The following is a 21811-nucleotide window of genomic DNA, read 5'->3' as shown; positions in this document are numbered from 1 at the left end:
AAATTTGCCCAAAAGTTGATCAAAAGCAGAGAAGTATGCTAGTCTCTGCTTTGACGCTTGAACGTTCCAAAATTTAAAAGAATGTTTAAAAATACAACTTTGTGAATCTCTGTATATGACTGCCCTTAATGTTTAAAAATACAACTTTGTGAATCTTTGTATATGACTGCCCTTGATGTTTAAAAATACAACTTTGTGAATTTCTGTATATGACTGCCCTTAATGACCACTGCTCTTATCAATTTATTAGAGATGAATCAAGAATCAAGATAGAACTACCAATAAATAACCTTCCATATAATCATCTGATGCATGATTCTTAATATTTACACTGTCAGAATTTTATACCACTTTTTCAGACTGAACTCCAGATTTTTTTCTGTTTTTAAGAAGAATGTAATAGAAGGCAACTGCCAAACTATTACATGAATTCTCATATTTAGATACCTATTCCTATCACTATTTAGATTAAACCTCCTTGTGAAACATTTAGTTTACATACATCATCAGGTATGTATCATCATGATAACTTCATCATAGCTACTTCTTCTGATACCATCCTTAACACAAAACATTATGATGTACTACACTTTAGAAAATGAACTCTCAGTGAAATAGTTAATCTCATATGAGAAAGACCCAACTATCCTGCCCCTTTCCTTTTCCAGGGTGCATCAAAATTTAATTCAGAAAATATACATTTGTAAAAAATCTTACTTATATACTACTTTCATGATTGAGTTTTCAAAGACATTTATTTGAAAATTATGACAAAAATAATTACAAATATGATGCTTTAATGGAAAAATGCGCTATCTAATTTTTAGCTTAAAAAGTTATTTATGTGTAGATGAGTCTTAAAATACTTGAAAAACTATATCTCAGTTTCCAGCTTATGTAAAATATATGTAACTATCCAATATAGGCAAGACTGCAATCTAGTGCAAGGGCAAGATTCTGGCTAATGCCAACCTTCAGAATGGGGAAAGCCCTACTCAGGACAACATCTTTACTAGGGTTCAAAATAATGTCTTCCTTGTAATCCATAGTACTGGAACCAGAAACCTATTTCTTCTCCAGTGTCATGGTTAATTTGCATGTACTTAAGCACAATGAACTGGTCCTCAAAAAAATGCAAACCAGACCTTAAAAAATAAAAGAACAGAATAAAATGGATAAAAGTTTCTCATCAAGTACTGTATTGTCATTTTAATTAGCTCCTGAAGACAAAATAGCCATTAGTTAAATTTAAGTTTATTCTGTGTCTAACATAACCACATCATGTTTTCCACTGGTAATTGATGGAAATAACTAAAAAATTAAATAATTTAATAATGTTTTGTGTGGGATGTATATGTGTGTAAATGCATTCGTGCAACTGAAGCATGAAGCTAGACCATAGAAAATACATTTATAATCACTTATTGAACTTAATGATTTAAGCTATCATAGATAGTTTAGAATAACACTCTATTGTATGTTTATAACTTTATAAAAATTAAGGTCAAATATTATCTCTTCTATTCATATTGTTAAGAAACTATCTCTAAAGAAAAAAAAATGTAACCAAGTGCCTTGTTATTGAACATAGGTAATAGTATGTGTACAATGTTATGTAATGGATTAATTATAGAATCAGATGGAGACCTCTGATTTTTATCTGCAAAGTTTCTAGCTTACAATTCATTTCTGTCCATGCACTAATTACATCCTGAAATTTAGTGTTTTTAAATCTCCTACACTCTCCTCATCTAAACTGACATAGGTCAAACTTCTTAGTTTTTAGGAAGTTTCATTAGGCCTTAGTATAAAACTTCAAAGTTTTTTAATCTCTAGATGACTAAAAATGACTCATCTTGTACTGACTTTAATCTTCATTCAATAATATTATTTAATACTAAACAACAAATTTCAAAATCCAAAACTGTTTCTAAGCTCTGATATCTAATGATGCTCATCCCTATAAAAAAGGATCTCATACACAGACTCACCCAAAAAAAACTCTAGAACATTGAGTATTGAACAATGTTTAATGATATTTGTAGGCAATTCAATTTGTATTTTCCAGGATTATTTACAATATCTTTATAACTTAATGAATTTAAATTTGGACTCATAAATCTTCAGTAGGATGAGCAGGAAAAATTCCCAAGTAGATATTCCTTCTCATTGAATAATGCTAATATTTTAATTGATAATCTTCTTTTGTTAGGCTCAAATGATGAAAAAATGCTTACATGGGTTTACTTCCAATGTACAAAATAAGAAAGATGATGAAAATGATCTGTAATATAAAATGAGGTATATGAAAATATTAATATGCTAAATGTTAACTCAATAAAATGAAAAGTACTTATGAAACAAACTGCTTTAAATAAAAAAGACTCATACTAAGACTGCGGATATTAAATAAAAATACAAGTAGCTCTTATCTATTGTCATCTTTTTATCTTAAGTGATGATATTTTATTTAACTATCTGGGAATTCAAAGCTATAAGTAAAAACCATGCAAATAAATCATTGCTACATTGGAATTAAGTAAGGAAAAAAAGTGAAATAGAATATATACCTCTTAGCTACATGTAAAGATGAAAGATGAGAGCTAATATATGAAATTGCTGACAAATAAAATATGAAAAAGAAAGATGATCTCACAGACAAGAAAGAAAATTAAAAACCTAAGACTCTTAAGAAATCTGAACAAATTTAACACCTCCGTATCATATAAAATATATTTTGAGGGAAAAAATAAGTTTGAAATTTTTAGGTATTGAAAATCTACATTATATTTTAAGTACTTAGATACATATCAATATTTGAAGGAGTTCAAATTCTAATTTCATTTATAAAAACCTATAGGCACTAGTTAGAGAATACAACTAATTTAAACATATTTTAAAAATTTTTGAAAGCAAAGAAAGTTTGCTTGAAACATTTAACAATGGTGTGTGCATGTGCCCTCAGACATGTGTGAAAGAATAAATGAAGACAGTGGTATTACAGAAAAATCAGGTATTTTTTTATATGCTCATTCATCTATTTTCATCACATAATTATTTAGCATTTATAATATGCTTAGCTGGGTAGTGAGTCTAAATATGCCAAGGAAGTAATTTTGTTGGGAGAAACATATTAGACCAGAAGCAGAATTTAGCAAAGTTAATAATTTGTGAGAATACTTGCAAAAAATATTTCTAATAAATAATGGTCATGTAAATCTTGTTTTTAGAATATAAAAGTCTGGTTAAGCCACGGGTCACATTTTCAAAATAAGGACAATTCAATTTGTTGTCATATTAAAATGATGCTTTAAATATTGAGAGTATAAAAATTGGTAAAATTTCTTGGATACGAATTAGTTCCAAGTCCTTCAAAGGCACAAATTTTAAGTGACATGAGATAAGTCACAGGAACAATGTCTTAACAAGTAAAAAGCAAATTGCCCACAGAAATGGACAGATGTGAAAGGAAAAGTGCCATTTCCTACCTGCATCTCAGAAGGATTTTTATAGCTCTCTCTATGTATCATGTTAGTTGAGATAGATCATTACCCAACAACTAAAGAAAAAAAATAATATTATAATATCTCACTTATCTCGATGGGGGTGGGACAGCTACTGGTATTGGTTAACTGGAATAACGACATGAACTGTAAATAGATTATAATTTTTCAAAGAAGTAAAATAAAATATGATTCAGAGAACATTAAATTCTCACAGTAACAAGTAGACTGGAAATAAGGTTGGGCTTTTTTCACCGGTCGCTATTTATCATTTGCCTCATTCTCACAGGATTGAGGTAATTAAACTGTCTTGATTATGACAGACTTCCTCATAATCCTGAACAAAGGAAGTCAGTAGACGAGTAGAAGGACTCGTGTGAGTCTAAGACCAGAGATCTGTCCAAGGAAATAAGCTGAAAATGCAATAGTTAGGGTCACAAATCTAGATGCGTATGAAGAAAAGTGGGAAAACACCCCCCCCCAAAATACCAGATGACAAATAAGTGTCAAAACTTGAGGGAAAGTGGACAGAAATTAACCTAATAGAAAAAAAATTCTAAGAAGGCCTAAAATAAAAGTACTTCTTGGTGGACTTTCACACAGGATGGTCATGCTGTATTAGGATATTGGAAGAACAGACCTACCCAAAGACAGCACTACTCGGGGTAGATAAATATGAAGTCACTATCAGGAAGAAAAGCCGCTTCACTGTGAATTCTAGATCTGCTCTTAGCACACTACTGAGTTCAGCACATTAGGAAAACTAACAGCAGGAACAAGATGATGAGGAGATTGGAGGAAAAGTCATTCCACATGGCATGTTCTATGAATCCCATCAGCCAAGCACCTGAACTGCTCATGGGCATCAGATATAGATGCCTGCAAGAGTGTTCCCAAAATGAGGTTTTCTGAAGAGTAATATTGTCAGCAATATTTTAAAAACAATGTTTCAAAAATTTGACTTCTTTTTTCAGGATAGGGGCATTTCAAACTAGATCACAAGTTGGCAAAAATAAAGTTAGATCGATAGCCGATATGTTTTGGTGCACGTGAATTAGTCTAAACCTTACATATTATGAAGGTAGGATGGGCTATGATACTTTTCACTAAATGGTTCCTTATAATCCTACAATTCTAGAAAGTTCCACAGATTTGTAAATTTCAAAGATCAGCTGTCGATGTAATTGTTCACTTTACTCAATATGATTATGGTATGACAGTATAAATAAAGAAAACTTTTCACAAACATAATTTAGATATAATTTCATTGATGATCTCATGATTAACTCAAACATCAAATGATTGATTAATTTATTGGCAAGAAGTCAACAAATTTCCAAGCAACACATCATTATCCATTTATTACTGCATTGTTTAAGCCAATTGGAACTGAACATACTCATTCACTGACAATATTCTTAAGATGTGACCTACAAAATGTAAGACCAAAATCAAGGAAAATTATTTTTGACTATTACTTTAATTATTGGGATTTTTCAAAATTATATAAATTGCATTGGTTTTTATCAATCACATTCTTTAACTTAACCTATTTTTCTATTATTGGCTGAGATTATCCAAATGGCTTATGTATAATGCACTGTTGTCATTTGAAAGACTAAATTATTTTAAATAAGATATTTGTAGTTCTAAACAAATCCTTGAAAATACAATAGAATTTTAAAACTCCAGAGAACTAACGTTTTTCAGGTCAGTTTAACTAACAATTTTTAGAATATATGGCTGTATTTTACATATTTGAATTTATTTCCTCAAACTTTCTATGTCTCCTTTTCCAACAAAAATAAAAAGAGGAAGCTCATGATTAACTCAGAAATTATTGGCTGATATGTTTAAAATGTTTCATTTGATGAAGTGAGACTTGCTACTCTTCATGGAAAAGAAAACATGACTGTATTTAGGCATTTGGTTAAATGTAAAGTACACTTTTTAAAGTGTGAATATACCTAATTTTGTCTAAGATTTGGTTTATTATAGTTTTGAACTTTAACAGATGTATAGAAATTAAAAGTTACTGGTATAGACAATGATCTCAGTTATATTTTTAGCCATATCACCGTTTCCTTGTCATCTTCATATAAATGACGGTGGCAGTCTTATTAGGCATTTTAGAGCTTTACAAAAATAATCACATATACAGCTACTTTCTAAACATCAAAATGTATATTATGATCATTATAAAACGAAATACATGTTTAGCAAAAGAAAAACAGCAACCTCAATAATTAAACATTCTGATTAAAAGCAAGTAATTAGTGTCAATTTTTAGCTTCTTTAATTACATAAGGGACGTGCTTTTTAATTTAGAATATGAGAATATTTCACTCCTGATGATAGATGACACAAGTATTAAAAGTTATCACCACATGAATCAGGGGTGCAAAATGGTCAGGAAGAGCATGGTATATAGTTTTAATATTAGATTACCTAATTTGATTAAAATTGACTATGCCTATTAAGTTGGAGCTAAGATGTAATTTTACATATAATTCTTTGAGTCCAAGGTAATAGTATAACAAAAAAAATTACATGATTAATAGTGTATGAAAAACTACAAATAATTTCATGCAAACATTTTTCTGCTAATTTTCCATTCAGGTCATAGTTTAACCCAAACCCTTAAGTTTGAGCAGCATAAGCTGGCTAAACTGGCTAAAAAATAATATAAAAATATATATACACACACACACACATACACACACACGAACATATGTATATATACACTTAAATAGATACTAAAAAACTAACTTATTCTGACATATACGTCTGCACAATATGCAAACAAATATAAATTTACCTGGCAAAATACAAAATTCATTCAAAATAATAAATTTAAAATAATAAGTTCATGATTTCTAGAAACACATATAGGCTAAGAAATTTCTTAATCCCTAAAATAAGTTTTCTAAATAAAAATACTAGTTTCTTAAGATGTAGAAAAATATGCATTAAAATATATGCAGAATTATTACTGTATTATTAGAGTTGCTGAGATTATTAAAAAAGAAAAAACTAATCAGTGGAGTAAGACATTTGCAGATATTTAAAATTCTGGTTGTACATATAAGTGGAATTTATGAAGATTGGTACTCACTAACACCAAAAAGTGGCAGGCTCATTTTCTACTACATTTGAAATAGATTTGCCAGATAATGTATACTGAAAGCAAATGCTTGTTTTTTAAAAAAATACAAATTTTGATTCCTGTGAATCCTGTGCCCTTTTTCTTTTTGCCTTAAGATGACTGATTACTTGTTTTTATACCATGTATTCTGAAGTGAAAGGATACTGAAATATGCTGGTAAAAATTTGGAAAAGTTCTATTTTCAATAACAAAATTTTAAGTCCAGAATTCAATTTGAGAGACAAGGACTACCCCAGAGTTTTCACCTATTAAAATTTGATTTGGGGCTATTTTAATTCACCCTAATAATGTATGAATGTGTAAATTTCAAATTGCATCTTAGACTTCTCAATACTTATGTATTTCTGCTCTCCTAATACAATATAAATGTTAAAGTTATATAATATGACTTTAAAAAATAAAGCCAAACAAATATCAAAGATTTATAGGATGACCCAATGTTTTGGTTCAGAAGTGCTAAAGTACTACATCATGCTGGAGTAGCAGTACTTCTAAATAATTTTAAAAGCTGAACACAGTCTTGCACGCAGTGCATATGGCTACCACTGCCATCACGATCCATGCATCTGATGAAAGACCCAAGGGTTTAATCCTATAGCAACTGTCTATTCTCATTACCAGACTAAACCAGAGCCTCCTGTATTCAATGTCTGCCCTTCCCCTCGTACATTTGTCAGGACTCAACTCTATCCGGCTTTTCTTTTCCTTTAAGTTTCTAAACACAAAAACAAACAAAAAAAAAAGTTTTTCTTCCCACTTCATATTTCCTCAGTCATAAAAGACACAATACATCTACAATTTGTGTCATCTTTGGCGGCTAGCTCAAGGCTCCATGATTGATTATATATATACTAGGAGATGAAAGAAAATATGTAGGAAGGATTTCTAATACAAGATGAAAGTCATCTTTTGATTGGTTTTCACTTTTATCAATTATTGTTTATACAGTTTGAATAATCAGTAGTAGTTGTCCACAAACTATTTCTATGTAGCAGAGAATGATGGGAACATTTCATTCCCAAGATTCTGAAAGGAAACATAATACAGAATCTCAAAACCATTTTTATTGTTCATAATGATTGTATAAAATAATCCACTTAGAGAACAGGGCCCCGCTATTGAATGAGCCGAGTGTAATTAGCAGTGTCTGAATGTTAGAAGAACCCACTGTTCTAAACCCTTCAGGGACATTGCTGTCCTGACATTCTCCCATCACAGAGTGCCTCTGGTTCTGATCAAACTTGAATCCACACCAAGATCCTATCAAATCATTTTAAATGAAATGACACCTGAACCGCTCTCTAGATACCTTACTACCACGAAAGGATGATTGGGTGAAAATCCTAACATCAGTAAGAAAAATGAGATAAAGATCAAGAGAGAAGTTTTTCCACCATGATTTAACCCTTCAACACACAGCAATCAAACAAGCAAGACTGCCACATCCTACAGAAACGTGAGGAACATTTGAAAACTGATTTCATCAAACGCAAAAGTTGTGCTTCACTGTTGGTCCACAATGACGCCCGGACCCAGGGACCTGTCTTGCAGTTATGTTGATTTTTCCATGCTGCCTGTGTGCAACTCTTACGCTGTTCATTTGTAAACGGAACCTGAATCCCGTTTTTACCAAGAGCAATGGTGGACTGTATTTCCCCCAAGGTAAAACTTTTTACCCCCTTTTGTGTGATACTTACTCAAATACGGTGGTTTATAAGGCGCTCGTGTGTTAGACAGCAGTCCATCCAGCTCCTTCCTCTCCAGGGTGCTGTGTAGGGCCTTCTCTTTGCCAAAGGTGGAGAAGGACCGCTCTGCTGCAGGCTGGGCTTCTGGAGTTTCAAACACCTCGGTGTCTGGAACAGAGTCCATGCCGGGAACGTGCAGATTGCTGCGGTAATCGGCAGCCTGGCGTCCATCAGAAGGGACAAAAGAAGGCATCCAGCACCGATCTGAGTGGCCCAGGGCTTTACATTCTTCGGTGCAGTTGGAGAAGAGATCCATACCTGTAAGCAAAAGAAAAAGGAAAGAAAAGGGGAAAAAAAAGAAGAAGAAGAAGAAGAAAAAGAAGAAAGAAAGAAAAGAACAAAGAGAAAGAAACTACAGGTGTATCCTTCAATAACAGGACCAGTTAGCTATTTAGCGGTAAGATAACAGGTAGCATCAAAAGTCATGGGTGAGGGTATCTTAGTAAATGCTTAAATTGAAAGGAACCAAGGATCTCCTTGTTATCAGTTTTTTTCATCATTTTTAAAACAGAAGAGATCTGTAAATATAAGGGCAAGACTTGTGGAAAAGATACCTCTGAAAAAGATGTTTTTAAACTACTCGAAAAATTGGGACTGGGGGGGGGGATGGACATGTTTGCTCTAAATTATTCAAAGAACCAGGAAATGGTAAGTAGAAAAGGAATGCATATTTAAAAAAAAATCTCTTGTGAAGTTCATAACAGAGAAAAAATGTAGGTATAAAGGCTTCACAATCCCTAACCCCTAACATGATGAATCAGCTGCTATTTTTTTTTAAACAAAAATGGAAGAAACATGCTAAGCTCTATCAATGATATTTAGGTTATAGTATTTAGACCAGAAATGGGGAAATTCAACAGAACCATGGCATACACACTGATAAACTAGGAAATATCAAGTAGAAACAAGACTTCATGGGCAGCTAAAAGCACATTTTCTCAGATTCCTAGGAAATGACTTTCTAAAGGTATTTCTCATTGGCACTCTGGTAATCCATATTACTACAAATCACTTATTATTTACCATCTTAGACAAACCCAGAACAAATGGCTGTAATTAGTGAAACCAAGGGAACCAAATGCTGAGTGAACCAGCTGTGGATACTATTGACAATTACCTTATTACTTGTCCTTGGTTGTAAATACTTGTCCCAGTCAACACAAAACTACTTACTAATCCTATAATACCATGATTTCTAAAGACAACTTCAGACTTCATTGTCTTCCTTAGATTGACAAGACTATTAATTAACTGATTATGATCAAGAAAGCTCATCTAGTTTCTTAAACAAGGCATAAGAATTTTTGAGTACTACAGAAAACTATTTGATATTCATTTTGATATATAACACTACAAAGAAAAGCACATGAACAAAAATACTGTTTTAATGTTTTTCTAACCATAGTAACATATTTACTAAATATGTTTTAAAACAAGATTAATTTGAAACAAACAAAGTATGATTTATCTCTACAAAAGAAAGTCTTCAATAAATGTCAAGTAAAGAAAAACTGGGATTTTTTTAAACCGACAGAATAATATTTACCTAATGAACATACTTGATTATTACTTCTATAAATACAACAAATGATTTGAGCCCTTAAGCAAGTATTAGTTTTTAAATGCATAGCAGTATTAAGTTATACATTGATTTATATATGTTTATTAGTATGCATTAAGGTTTTTATGAATAAAAAATTATTTTTCAAAATTCTAAACATTCTAGGTTATCTATAAATACTTTAGAGTTGAGAACAGTTAATTATATAAATTTTAAAGAAATAACACCAAGTCTTTTATCATATATTAATCTCACTATCTAATGACTTCTTTGTTTTAAATTAAACTGTGCATAATGCCTAGTCTGACTTTGATTATAATGTTCCATTGATAATTGTCATGCATAAGTCTGGAAATAAATTACTGATCAGCGAACTGTTGAGGAATAGAAACGTGAGCTGAAGCTGGTATTAAGGAATCTGACTGAGAACAGCATGTAAGACATGTAAATGTTTCACTAGACACTTGAAAGAAGCACAGTTATTTATCCTATTTCTACAAGAGGATATATAGAAAGGAAAAAGAGAAGAAGAATGTTTCTGGTACATAAATTCATAGTACATAGGTAGAGACTCAGAGAGATTTTTATTTTGACATATTGCTGTAAATGCTGCCTCTTTAATTGTGTGATACAGAAAAAGGGCTTTTTTTTTCCCACACAGAATAAACTACCATAAGAGTAAAATTACTCTGAGAAATTACTTAGTGATTTTCAAAATAAATTTAGGATATTAAATTTCAACAGCTGATGGAATTATATTCAAATTTAAGATGAAATTGTTTTATTAGATCTGGTCAAGTTGGACTCTAATGCAAAATTTGCAATTAATACAATTTTTCTTCAGTGATTCGTATATATATCATTTTAAAATTTCCAAATAAGACCACCTAAGATCTTTTCACATCTTTTTCTGTCCCATGCTCAAGTACTCTTCTAATTGTGAATACTGCAGTCTCACACAGAAAATTTTAATAAACTATTATGTCCACATGAAGATATTACTTTATGATGTCAAAAAGTACTTCTTGGTTGAAATTATAGTGCGGGCAGTTTACACGCAATTATGCTCATTTTTTTCCCTCTTGCAACCCTAGTTTTCTGTCCGTGTTAACTATTACAGATTGGTTAAATTTCCTTAGATGAAGTAATAAGGTTCTTATCAATCGAGAATCTGTACAAAAAAAATAGATCATGGGCATAATAAAAAAGGGAGGAATATATGAAAATATTTTGCTGAAGCACAAGTCATTGACAAAAGAAAGAAACCTGAATATAAGGTTTTTAATAAATTTATGAATTAATCTTTTTAATGGAATTTCCTTAATAATAATACATACAGGTTTACATAGCTAGAATGAAAGACGAAGTAGTTTACATTGTGCCTGGTGTTTTGCTAGCTATTGATAAAACAAATGGATCTATTCTCATAAGGAAATACCAGACACAGAAATGAAAGTAAACATAACATAGTCAATAAAGTTCAAATAAGTAACAGAGAAATTAATTGAAATTGGATGATTTTTCATTTAGATATATAGTTTGAGAGCCAAATAAATGTATCACATTGCAGGGGTCCTCACTGTAGGGAGCTATTATATGACTAATATTATTCTCCTATCATTTATCATTAGTCTCATTAAATATATTACCACAAATGCCAAGTAAGTAGGGATATATTTAAATTTTAGTGCACTGGCATGTCAGATATTACAGTATCTATGACTTGTTAAAACACATACTTTTTGCTTTGCTCTTACAATCCTTAATAGCTCAAATTGAAAACTTAAAACTTAATGTTTAACATGATTTATTTTTTCATTCAAATGACCATACTATTGAGCCTATAGGATTTGTAGAATAGTAAAAGTACAGGTCCAACTCATTTTTGAGACTTTGCTAATATTCAAGAAATGTCTAAACATATACTTTTTTTTTTACTTGCAATCCTTTTTTCCACTTATTTATTTTTCCAGTTCTCAGAACTAATCTGTTCTGCAAAGCATGACAGCTGACGTGATAGACTGCCTGTTATGCAAAGATATATTTAGATAAATTTTAAAGGACATATTTTTAAATTTGTCCCTTAAGTCAGAGGAAGTGGATAGTTCCATTGAGAACAAATTGTGATTTCAAAAATATTAGAGTTGTATTCAAATGGTGCTGGCTTCTAAGATAACAATAAAAAAGTACATGCATATTTCTTTATCAAGTAACATGCCTTCATTAAGTATGGAAAATGAGTTTTAAAGAAACCAACACTCATTTTTTGAGGAAGTTTCCATTCTTCCCTTAACTACCTAATAATGGGAAACTAAGAAATACTGATAATAATTACAAGCATTTCTATAATTTTAAGCAAAGTATTTTTTGAAACAGATATTTATAAACATAATTAACTCATGAAAAAATAAAGGCATATCAAAATTTTGTCTCCACTTATCTTTCAAAACAGTTTTCTCTACTTTGTCTCAAAATTTTGTCTTTCATGTTTTCCCAATTAAAACTCTCTTCACATTAAAAGTTGTAGTTCAGAGGTTCAACAGAAACCTAAATAAGCTTTTGTAAACAAACAGTGTAAAATCATTTTATTTATAAAGCTAAAAGCTCATTTGCCAATATCTAAATTCTTGTTGGAGTTAGGAAAGTGATGTTTGTACTTCATGATAATCCAAGAATTCTCCTTCTGATATTGTAGTGATGTGTGTCTTAATATATTAATTTGAAAGTTCTGACAATCCAAGTCACTTTACATTTTAAATTTATAGCCAAATATTGACCCTACATAGTGTATGGATCTCATAATAGCTGCATAAGAACTAAACACATTTAGTAGATAAATTTCTTTACAAATGAAGAAAAATTTACAAGAGAAACTTAATAATTTTTAGGCAAAGTGTAACAAGTAACTCAATCACTTGTCAGTTCTCCTCTTCAATATTCTTTTTTAAAAGAACAAATTCATAATTAATTCTAATGTTATTTATAATATAGGCATTTAATAATTGGTATAAAACTTTCTCTAGTTATATTTAAAATGTTTAATATACAACTAAATATGTTATATGCTAAAATAGAAAAATCATCTTTTAATCTAATGACTTAATAATAAGATTGAAAATTTTTATATCTTTAAAGTCCACCTTTTTAGTTCTTCAAGCTGTGATTAATCAGTTTTTCCTCTTGTGATGGTTTATGCATGCATTTACCACATCTCCTTGGACTCCTGCCATACCTAACCAATACATCAATAGTGTGCTGCTGAAAAATAAATGGAAAGCACCTTGACAAGGCTATAGAAAGAAAAGTGGCACAGAGTAGTGGTCAAGCTGAGGAATTTCACACATGGAGCCAGGTGCAGTGGGAAACTGAAAAGCTTATGTGGTTCTCTGTGCAGCTGCCTCCGTGCTTAAAGCCCTTCTGTGCACAAGACTGGTGACTGCAAATGGCTTAGAAAGGAGAAAAGCAAGAAAGCGAAAAAGAGAGAGAACAGAAAAGAAAACTATTCATAAAAGAGTAAACAGAAGGCATATCCAAATAAATAAATGCGAAGTAACACTGACACAAGAAAATAAAAGTAAGAAAATAAAGAAAAAGGAAGTTTGAACAGGTAAAGCGCTAAGCTAAATAGTGTGGATTCTGTAGTATGAGATGAGCTACAAACTGCAAGGAAGAATTCAGAATTTTTATCTTTCTAATATTATTTTTCCTTGACAATTTAATCTTCCCCATTTAAAATGTACTTAAGTGGGATTTGCTTATTGGTATGATATTTTCATATGCTTAACCTGGAAATAGAAGGGTTATGAATTATATTACCTCATTTTGCAAACTTGGAAGATCATTATTATCTGGCTTTACCAACAAATAAAACAGATTTATTTGAAGCGGGCTTAACTTTTTAAAAATATTCTAGCTACTGACAGTGCAATTTACAATATACAACATCAGTATGGACTGAAAAAAGTCATTAATTAAATGCATTTAATTTTCTATATTTAGGACTTAAAAAATAAAACACTTAAAATCATCCTTACAATAAAATTAAACATTAAATCTGATCATAACTGAACACACAAAAGTGCAATTACTTACTATAAGTGCTTTATTACACCTAAAACAGCTTTTAGTGTGCTCAGTAGGTTATGGTTGCCCTGTAACTACTAATGAAGTACACAAATGGATTGGTAATTCTGTAATTAATACTTTTACATGTCCAAGAGCTTAGGAATCAGAGAAAATTTACCATTTCGATAAAGAAAAAGAAAAACTGGCTTTTTCAAATGTTTTCCAGTAAACACTTTATATTTTAATATTGCTTTAAATGCTTTGACATCTCAAAGAATTTGAAAGAAACATTACCAAAATGGAAATACTGAGTGCCTTTGTAATAAAATAGCTAGTGGGAAGACATCAATAAGAATATATTCCCATCTATCTTCCAAATTTAGCCCTTTCTGCAGATGTTTATTGGTTTCTTGCTCTTCGGTTAGGTTATTATGGCTCATTATGTCTAAGGGACTAAACTAATTGAAATGTTCATTGAGATTGGAGTGCTACAGGAAAAACAAAATGGGGTGGGTGGTAAAGGAGAAAAATGCATTTAAAAACATGTAGCAAATATTCCTTTTTTATATCAGACACTTTGTTTTAAAGGGCTGGTAGTTAAGTTGGAAACTCCCAAGAAAGACTAGAAATGGACAATTCTGCATGTATCCTTTTTTTTTTTTAAAGATAACAATCAATCATATACAATATATAGGGCAAAAATGAAAGGGACTTTGTACTTGCCTATAAACTTCTGGCAAGATCTGGTTTGTTGTCAGGTTCCCAGACACTAAATAGATGCTCTGTTCACTTAGCGTGAAGGCCCGCAAGGGGCAGGGACCTCCGGGGATTCTTGGCAGTTCTCAAGTCTCATTAGGTCTGCATATTAATGACTTGCAGCAATATAAAGAGACCCTTGAGCAGCCTTTTTCCCCTTCATCCTGCCTGGATTTCCCAAGGCTAAGGCAGCCTCAGACACAGCACACATTGGCCAAGTGAGAGGCTTGTAGCAACCACTGCTGCCAGTCCACCATGGGGTGTACACTGCCCTTTGACACACTGCCTCAGCACCGCTCAGAGGTCGCCCAAGTGTGTTAAGGAATGGATGCTCTCGAGGAGTAATGTCACCTTAAATTAAAGATCCCATCACTCCAGGCTAGTATTACTAACCAAAATCAAGATCAAATCTCAAGAGAGCTGAGAGGAATCCAGAGATAGTCCAATGATGAATATTTTCTAGAAATATTATAACAAAAATCAACTAGCCTTTCCTTTCCCTTGTGTGTCAAATAAACACCAAATTAGAAGAAAATAGTTAAAAATTCAACAAACACCCTGCCTAGGTGAAATCCAATGAAGTAAACAGAAAACCAGAAGTTTATGAAATTTTCATTTTAAAAAGCACACTTCATTTATTTTTGGATTAGTAATTAGAACTAACAGGTAACTATAAAACTTAAAGGTGGAACTTATGTAGAGGAAATTAAAGCAGAATACAGCAGACAAAAATATTACACTGCAATTCTCATCAGTAACTATCAGGAAGCCCACATACAAAGACACTCAGAGCCAAGTCTTAACAGAACACAAAACCTGTAGAAAATACAAGGAAACCCAAAATGCTTCAGACAACATACATTACACATGTTTACTTGTGTCCTGAAGCTTAAGGACTCAAGATTGGAAACCCTACTTTCATCCCACCATGACTCACAGTCTGCTTTCCTTCCTTCAGTCCATACTTGGTGGAGCACAAAGTACATTACTATGGAAAGAAGGAATTTGGATTCTAGACCCCAATCATCCATTTATCTTCTGTGACCTTGTACAGCTCAATCAATTTCATTCATCTTCTGAGACCTCACCCATAAATAAGTCTAATAATACCTTAATTAACTGAAGACTGAGGACTAGACCAGATGAGAGATCTATGGTTTTCTCTATGCAATATAATTCCACTAAAGAACATTGCATATGAAAGATACTCAACAATGATTTCCTAATTTCACCTCTCCAAGGGAATTTCACATTTTTATAAACCTCTTTGAACCTACAACACAACATAAGATGACATCATCTTTCTGTTGAGTTGCCAGAATTAAACTGACAGAAAGTTACCTAGGACACCATCTTTTCTAGATTCATTTGGGGGAAAAAAAAAAAAGTCAAAGTCAGCACTTAGATAGCCCTTTGATCACACTTACCAGCTGACTGGCCGCGGTTGGTGGCATCGTGATCACTATCTCCCTGTTCACTGTCTCCATGACCACTGTCCTTAGAGCTTACTATGTCAGCTTCTTGGAATGCAGAACTAGAAGTACAAAAATGCCAGTATTAGAATAAAAAAGGTGAAGAAACACAGAAAACATTCTTCTGCCACCACATGGTCACAGATGTGTGCTGCAGACTCACAGACCTCTTGGTTGGCTTTATTTCTGCATAAAGTTAGTTTTCATAATATAAGCCTACCTCTTTGAAAATTGATCATGGCCAACTTCAGTACTTAAGACACGTAAAGTTTAGCCATTATTCTATGATTGGAGTAAAATATATATTTACATCTCATTCATAAAACAGATGTAAATATACATCTAAAAGTTATAAAAACGATCACAAGCCATGTAAGCAATTTACACCGACAAAAACATTTTGTGAATTGTGTATAAATGAAATATGCCCTTATAATAATGTGTTATATAGGAAACACAATATCACCAGCATTTTTGCCCTGCCTGAATTTAAAATACTTTATATACTTTATATTTTAATATCAAATAATATACCTACTTTCTACATTTTTCTAGGTAGCAAATTGTCCAAACACCATGCTAGGGGAAGAAAAGGTCCATACCTGTTAACTCGGCGAGGTCTGTCAACTAGATAGCTGAGCTCTGCTCGCTGGTGTTTAGTCTAGGAAAAAAAATAAATAAATCAAGAGCATTTGAATGCTAAGGGTTTAACTTATAGTCTGCATTTGAGGTTAGGAATAACATCTGGTTTAAGTAATTGTATATACTTTTATGAATTTCCAACCTTTTCTGAGACCTCAGCCTAGTGATGGCTGGGTAAGGGCAGGGAAGATACACAGAGTCCTTTGGGTCCAAATTTCTTTCAGTCAGCTGTAAAGGTTTAAAAAACACTGGCCAACTTTAGATGTGTTTTCTTTTTCCTTTTCTTATTCTTTTCTCTTTTTTTCTTTTTCTTTTCTTTTCTTTTTTTTGTAAGAGAGAATGCAATTGTCTTCAGAGCTGGGGCTCATGAACTATTATCACTAATCTAGTTATACTCTGCAGACTTCAGTGGCCTAAAACGTGTTTAGATGCATACTGGTTGACACAAGAAAAACAGCACGCTCAATAAGCAAAAAGTTTGGATATTTTATGGAATTATTTTGTTGTTTATTTTCAAAATGTGCTTTAGATACAAATGAGCTGTACAAATATATTCATGAAAGTCAATGAGTAATATGAGTAATACCTAAGACTCAAATAAATAAAATAAGGAGCTATCAAGGAGTTCAAAATCCTGCCCACCCCCCTCAATCATCTCCCTCTCCAAAGGCCTTCTGTATTCTTCTCTCAGGCTCCACCACCCACACACCTTTTCCGGTCCAAACTTTTACATGAACCAACTCCATTCTCCCCAGTACCCCCCATTGAACTTTGCCACTTCTCCATCTTTTAAAAATAAATCGGAATTGACAAGCCAAATTCTTTGATGAAGAAAGCCAACAGTAGTGATTTACCAAAAACAGTGGCAAGAAGGTGATTATTAGCCAAAAAAATATTTAAAACAACAATTGTTGAAGCTTTCCTTTTCTTTACTCTTACAGGGGTTTGTGCCAAAGCAACTTCATTCAAATTCACACTGTGTGGGCGTTCGGTTTCAAGAGCGTCTGTAAATGCTGTCCAGAACAGAACTGAAGGCTTTTTTTTTTTTCCAACCCAAGTTCAGAGGATAAGGATCTAATAACTTGTTCACTAAAACATGCATTCGAGTTTAGACAACTGTGTAAAGTTAAACAATTTATAGCTTACTTGTACACGCGACTGAAAGCAGCATAAACAAAGCAAAATAGAATCAACTTTATTCACGTCTGGGACAGAAGCGAAGAGTAAAAGACCTTTGCCAGGGCTAGCAAGCCCCTCCCCCACATTTTCCTCTCCCTTCGCGCAGTTTCCCTAATAGCCCCAGGTTTCCAAGAAGGGAAGGGGACGACAGAGGGTTAAGATTTTAAAGGAAACACGGGAGAGACAGAGGGAGGGAGTTTCTAAGGTGGCAAAGCACCAGGGGGAGGGAATGAAAATAAATGTGGAGGGGTGGAGCTCAGAGAATTAGGACCAACGCGAAAGTTGGGTTACACACGGAGGGGTGGGAGAGGGTAACCCCACATCCAGGACTCCCACAAAGATACAAATAAGCTAATATCCTAAATATAAATACATAGTGCACCAGAGATACAAGGGCCGGGCTAGAGGAGGCTTTCAGATGGAGGAGATGAGAGATGGTGGTCCTTTCGCTTCAGCCTTACCTCGTTGGACAAAATGCTTCCATTAGAGATGATGTCTGGTTGCTGGTCGGTGTAACCGGTGACGATGGCCCCACATGGATTGTGCTCAGTGTCCGTACTCCGAGAAGGGCTGCAAGGCTTAAGGAACATCAGGTCGGTCTTAGCAGACTCTGGGGTCAGGCAGACCTGGTAGCAGTAATTCTGGTTGTGGTGATGGGAGCCAAAGCCCCCGGACTCCTCCACGGGCACCTGGGCAGGGTTACTTGGTACATTGGAGCTCTGCACCAGCATGATGTCCGACTTGCTGAGTTTCTTCTTGCGTGCTCGGGCTTGGCGGCCACAGCAGGTCGAACCCCCGCCACCGCAGCAGCAGCAGCACAGGCAGCAGTCGCTGGCCAGACACGTGTAGATGTTGAGCTTTTTCTCTTTTTGGCAACGTACGGCCAGCACGATCATGGCCAGCAGGAAGATGAAGGACACTGAACCCAGCGCAATGATGAGGATGAGGGTGAGGTCTAGCGAGGTTTCCCCGCTGCCGGAGCGGCTGGGGCGTTGGTGCTCCCCTGACCCGCCGCTTCCGCCCCCACCCCCGCCCTGGGGCTCCACTGCGCCATCCACGAGTTGAACCACCAGGGTGGCAGTGGAGGACAGGGGCGGCTGCCCGTGGTCTCGCACCTCGATCACCAGCTCATAAGGCCGCTGGGGGTCGCGCTTGGTTGGAACCCGGCGCGCTGTGCGGAGCTCCCCTGTGCGCCAGTCCATGCGGAAGAGGTTCATTTCATTGCCCCGCACGATGCTATAGGTGAGCCGGGCGTTCTCGCCGTCGTCCGCGTCCACCGCCGCCACGCGAGTGAGCAGGTAACCCGGCTCCGCCGAGCGGGGCAGCACTTCGCGGGCTGGAGTCCCGTTGCGCCCCGGTAGGGGCGCCACGATGGCAGGGGCGTTGTCGTTCTGGTCCACTATGAGGATGTTGACGGTGGCGTTGCCCGCCAGCGCCTGGGGGCTGCCCGCGTCCCGGGCTTCCACCTGAAAGCTGAAGTCCTTAAGCTGCTCATAGTCGAAAGATCGCAGAGCATACAAGTAGCCATTCTCAGAGTTGATGGACACGTAGGTGAAGACGCTCATGCCCTGGATCTGGCACTCGAGGATGGAGTAGGCTAGCTGGGCATTGGCCCCCTCATCGCGGTCAGTGGCGCTCACCGCATAGATGTAGGCGCCTGGCACGTTGTTTTCGGTCACATACACGTCGTAGACCGGCTGGCTGAAGCGCGGCGCGTTGTCGTTCACATCCGACACTTGGACCTGGATTGACTTACTGGTAGAGAGCGCCGGCTCGCCCCGGTCCCGGGCCACCACGGTAAGGGTATAGGAGTCCCCAGCCTCTCGGTCCAGGGGGGCCTCGGTCACAATGGTGTAGTAATTTTTGAAGGAAGACTTGAGGCGGAAGGGCACGTCCCCCAACAGCTCACACTGCACTTGCCCATTCTCTTCTGAATCGCGGTCGGTCACGCTGAACAGAGCTACCACTGTGCCTGGCGCCGCGCCCTCGCTCACCGCCTCCTTCACGGTGCTGAAGCTGATCTCTGGCGCGTTGTCGTTAGCATCCAGCACTCGCACAAGCACCTTGCAGTGCGCAGGCACAGCGTTGGGGCCCAGGTCCTTGGCTTGCACATATACCTGGTACACAGGGCTCTCTTCGTAGTCCAGTTCTCCGCTCACCTCTAGCCTGCCGGTGCGCGGCGAGAGTCCGAAGAGCTCCCGAGCCCGGGGTGAAATGTGGCTGCTGAAGGAGTACACGACTTCACCGTTCTGGCCCTCGTCGGGGTCTGTGGCATTGAGCTGGATCACTAGCGTACCCGGGGGCGAGTTCTCTGGTAGGGACACAGTGTAGACGGGTTGGTCGAAAGCGGGCACATTGTCGTTGGAATCTAGCACTCGGATGGTGAGTAGGGCCGTGCCGGTGCGCTGCTGCTGGGGGGGCAGGCCTGCTCCCCCACCGCCTCCTCCTCCTTCTCCTCCTCCCCCTCCTCCTCCGTCCACCGCGGTCAGCACGTAGCGGTGCACCGCTTGCTGCTCTCGGTCCAGTGGCTTCTCTAGCACCAGCTCAGCGAATCTGTTGCCATCTCCCTGGGTCTGCACGTCCAGGGAGAAGTAGCTGTTGGGGGTGATCTCGTAGTCGCGCAAGGAGTTGGTTCCCACGTCTGGGTCGAATGCGCTCTCCAAAGGGAAGCGGGTGCCTGGTGTGGCGCTTTCAGAGATTTCCACAGTCAGGTCTGGCTCCGGGAAAGAGGGAGGATTGTCATTTATGTCAAGCACCTCAATCTCCACCCGGAACAGTTCCAGGGGGTTCTCCAGGAAGACCTCCAGGTGCAGGACACAGGAGGGGCTCTGCTTGCAGATTTGCTCGCGGTCGATCTTCTCGTTCACGTACAGCACCCCAGTCTCCAGGTTGAGGTCCAAGTAAGGGGTCCGTGAGTTGGCCACCGTCTGAAACCCGCGAGCTGAAAGTTTTGTAATGTCCAAGCCCAGATCTTCAGCGATATTCCCCACGAAAGTGCCATGTTCCTGCTCCTCTTGCACGGTGTAGTGAAGCTGGGAAAAGACTCCTTCCACCATCCAGAGCAAGGCAAAGAATAATAGCACAATCATCTCCAAAAGGAAGGGAAGCTGCTTCCCAGTAGCTAGTCAGCCACCCAATCACCTCCCCCACCACCACGGGAAAAAAATAAATCTCAAAAAAATACAAATAAAAGTGTGTTACTTGGGGGGCTCCTATGCCTTTCGGTTTTTAAAAATCTTATTCTTTTTGCTTCATTTTAAAGCTGTCCTCAATCCAGTCTAATTTTTCAATCTTAGCGCAGGAAAGGTGACAGACGTCCCCTTTCCTCATCTGTAATCTTCCTACTGACCAATTAATAAAATAACGATAATACAATAGTCAGCGTCCTTTATTCCGACAGTCTTGGCGCAACGCGGCGCTGGCAAATCCCAAGGAGGAAATTTCGATATTTCAAGACTGTCCTCGGTTTGTCTTCTTGCTGATGGGAGGAGAATGAGGAGGAGGAAAAAGAGGAGGAGGAGGAGGAAGATGAAGAGGAAGAGGAGAAGGAAGAAGAGATGCTGCTGGCACCGCTGAACATCCCTCTTAATATCAACGGCTGGCAAATGCAGGAGGGCTTAAAAACAGCGAGAGAATTTTGTGCCGGAAAAACACAGAACGGCTCTGCAGCATAAAACTTTCATTCTCTTCATTTCTCTGGCTGGATGTTCTTGACATTTTTT

At 36.3% G+C, this 21811-nt stretch overlaps 1 protein-coding gene across 2 annotated transcripts in view; it reads right to left on the bottom strand.

The window, feature by feature from the left end:
- Pcdh10 (protocadherin 10) overlaps positions 1–21178 on the bottom strand; it is a 38218-nt gene extending 17040 nt beyond the window's left edge. The window contains exons 1-5 of one of the 2 annotated variants that reach the window (XM_026386194.2): positions 18551–21178; positions 16871–16929; positions 16224–16330; positions 8367–8672; positions 2244–2284 (exon numbers count right to left, since the gene is read on the bottom strand). In XM_026386194.2, coding sequence (XP_026241979.1) covers positions 2244–2284; positions 8367–8672; positions 16224–16330; positions 16871–16929; positions 18551–21178 — 3141 coding nt within the window. Of the gene's footprint in view, positions 1–2243; positions 2285–8366; positions 8673–16223; positions 16331–16870; positions 16930–18550 lie in introns of those variants that run through there. The other variant, XM_026386195.2, reaches the window with a different exon arrangement.
- Positions 21179–21811: the final 633 nt, after the last annotated feature.

This window comes from Urocitellus parryii, chromosome 10 (assembly GCF_045843805.1).
Source record: "Urocitellus parryii isolate mUroPar1 chromosome 10, mUroPar1.hap1, whole genome shotgun sequence".
NCBI lineage: Eukaryota > Metazoa > Chordata > Mammalia > Rodentia > Sciuridae > Urocitellus > Urocitellus parryii.
Note: the sequence above shows the minus strand (reverse complement) of the source record. Positions and strands in the feature narration are given on the sequence as shown.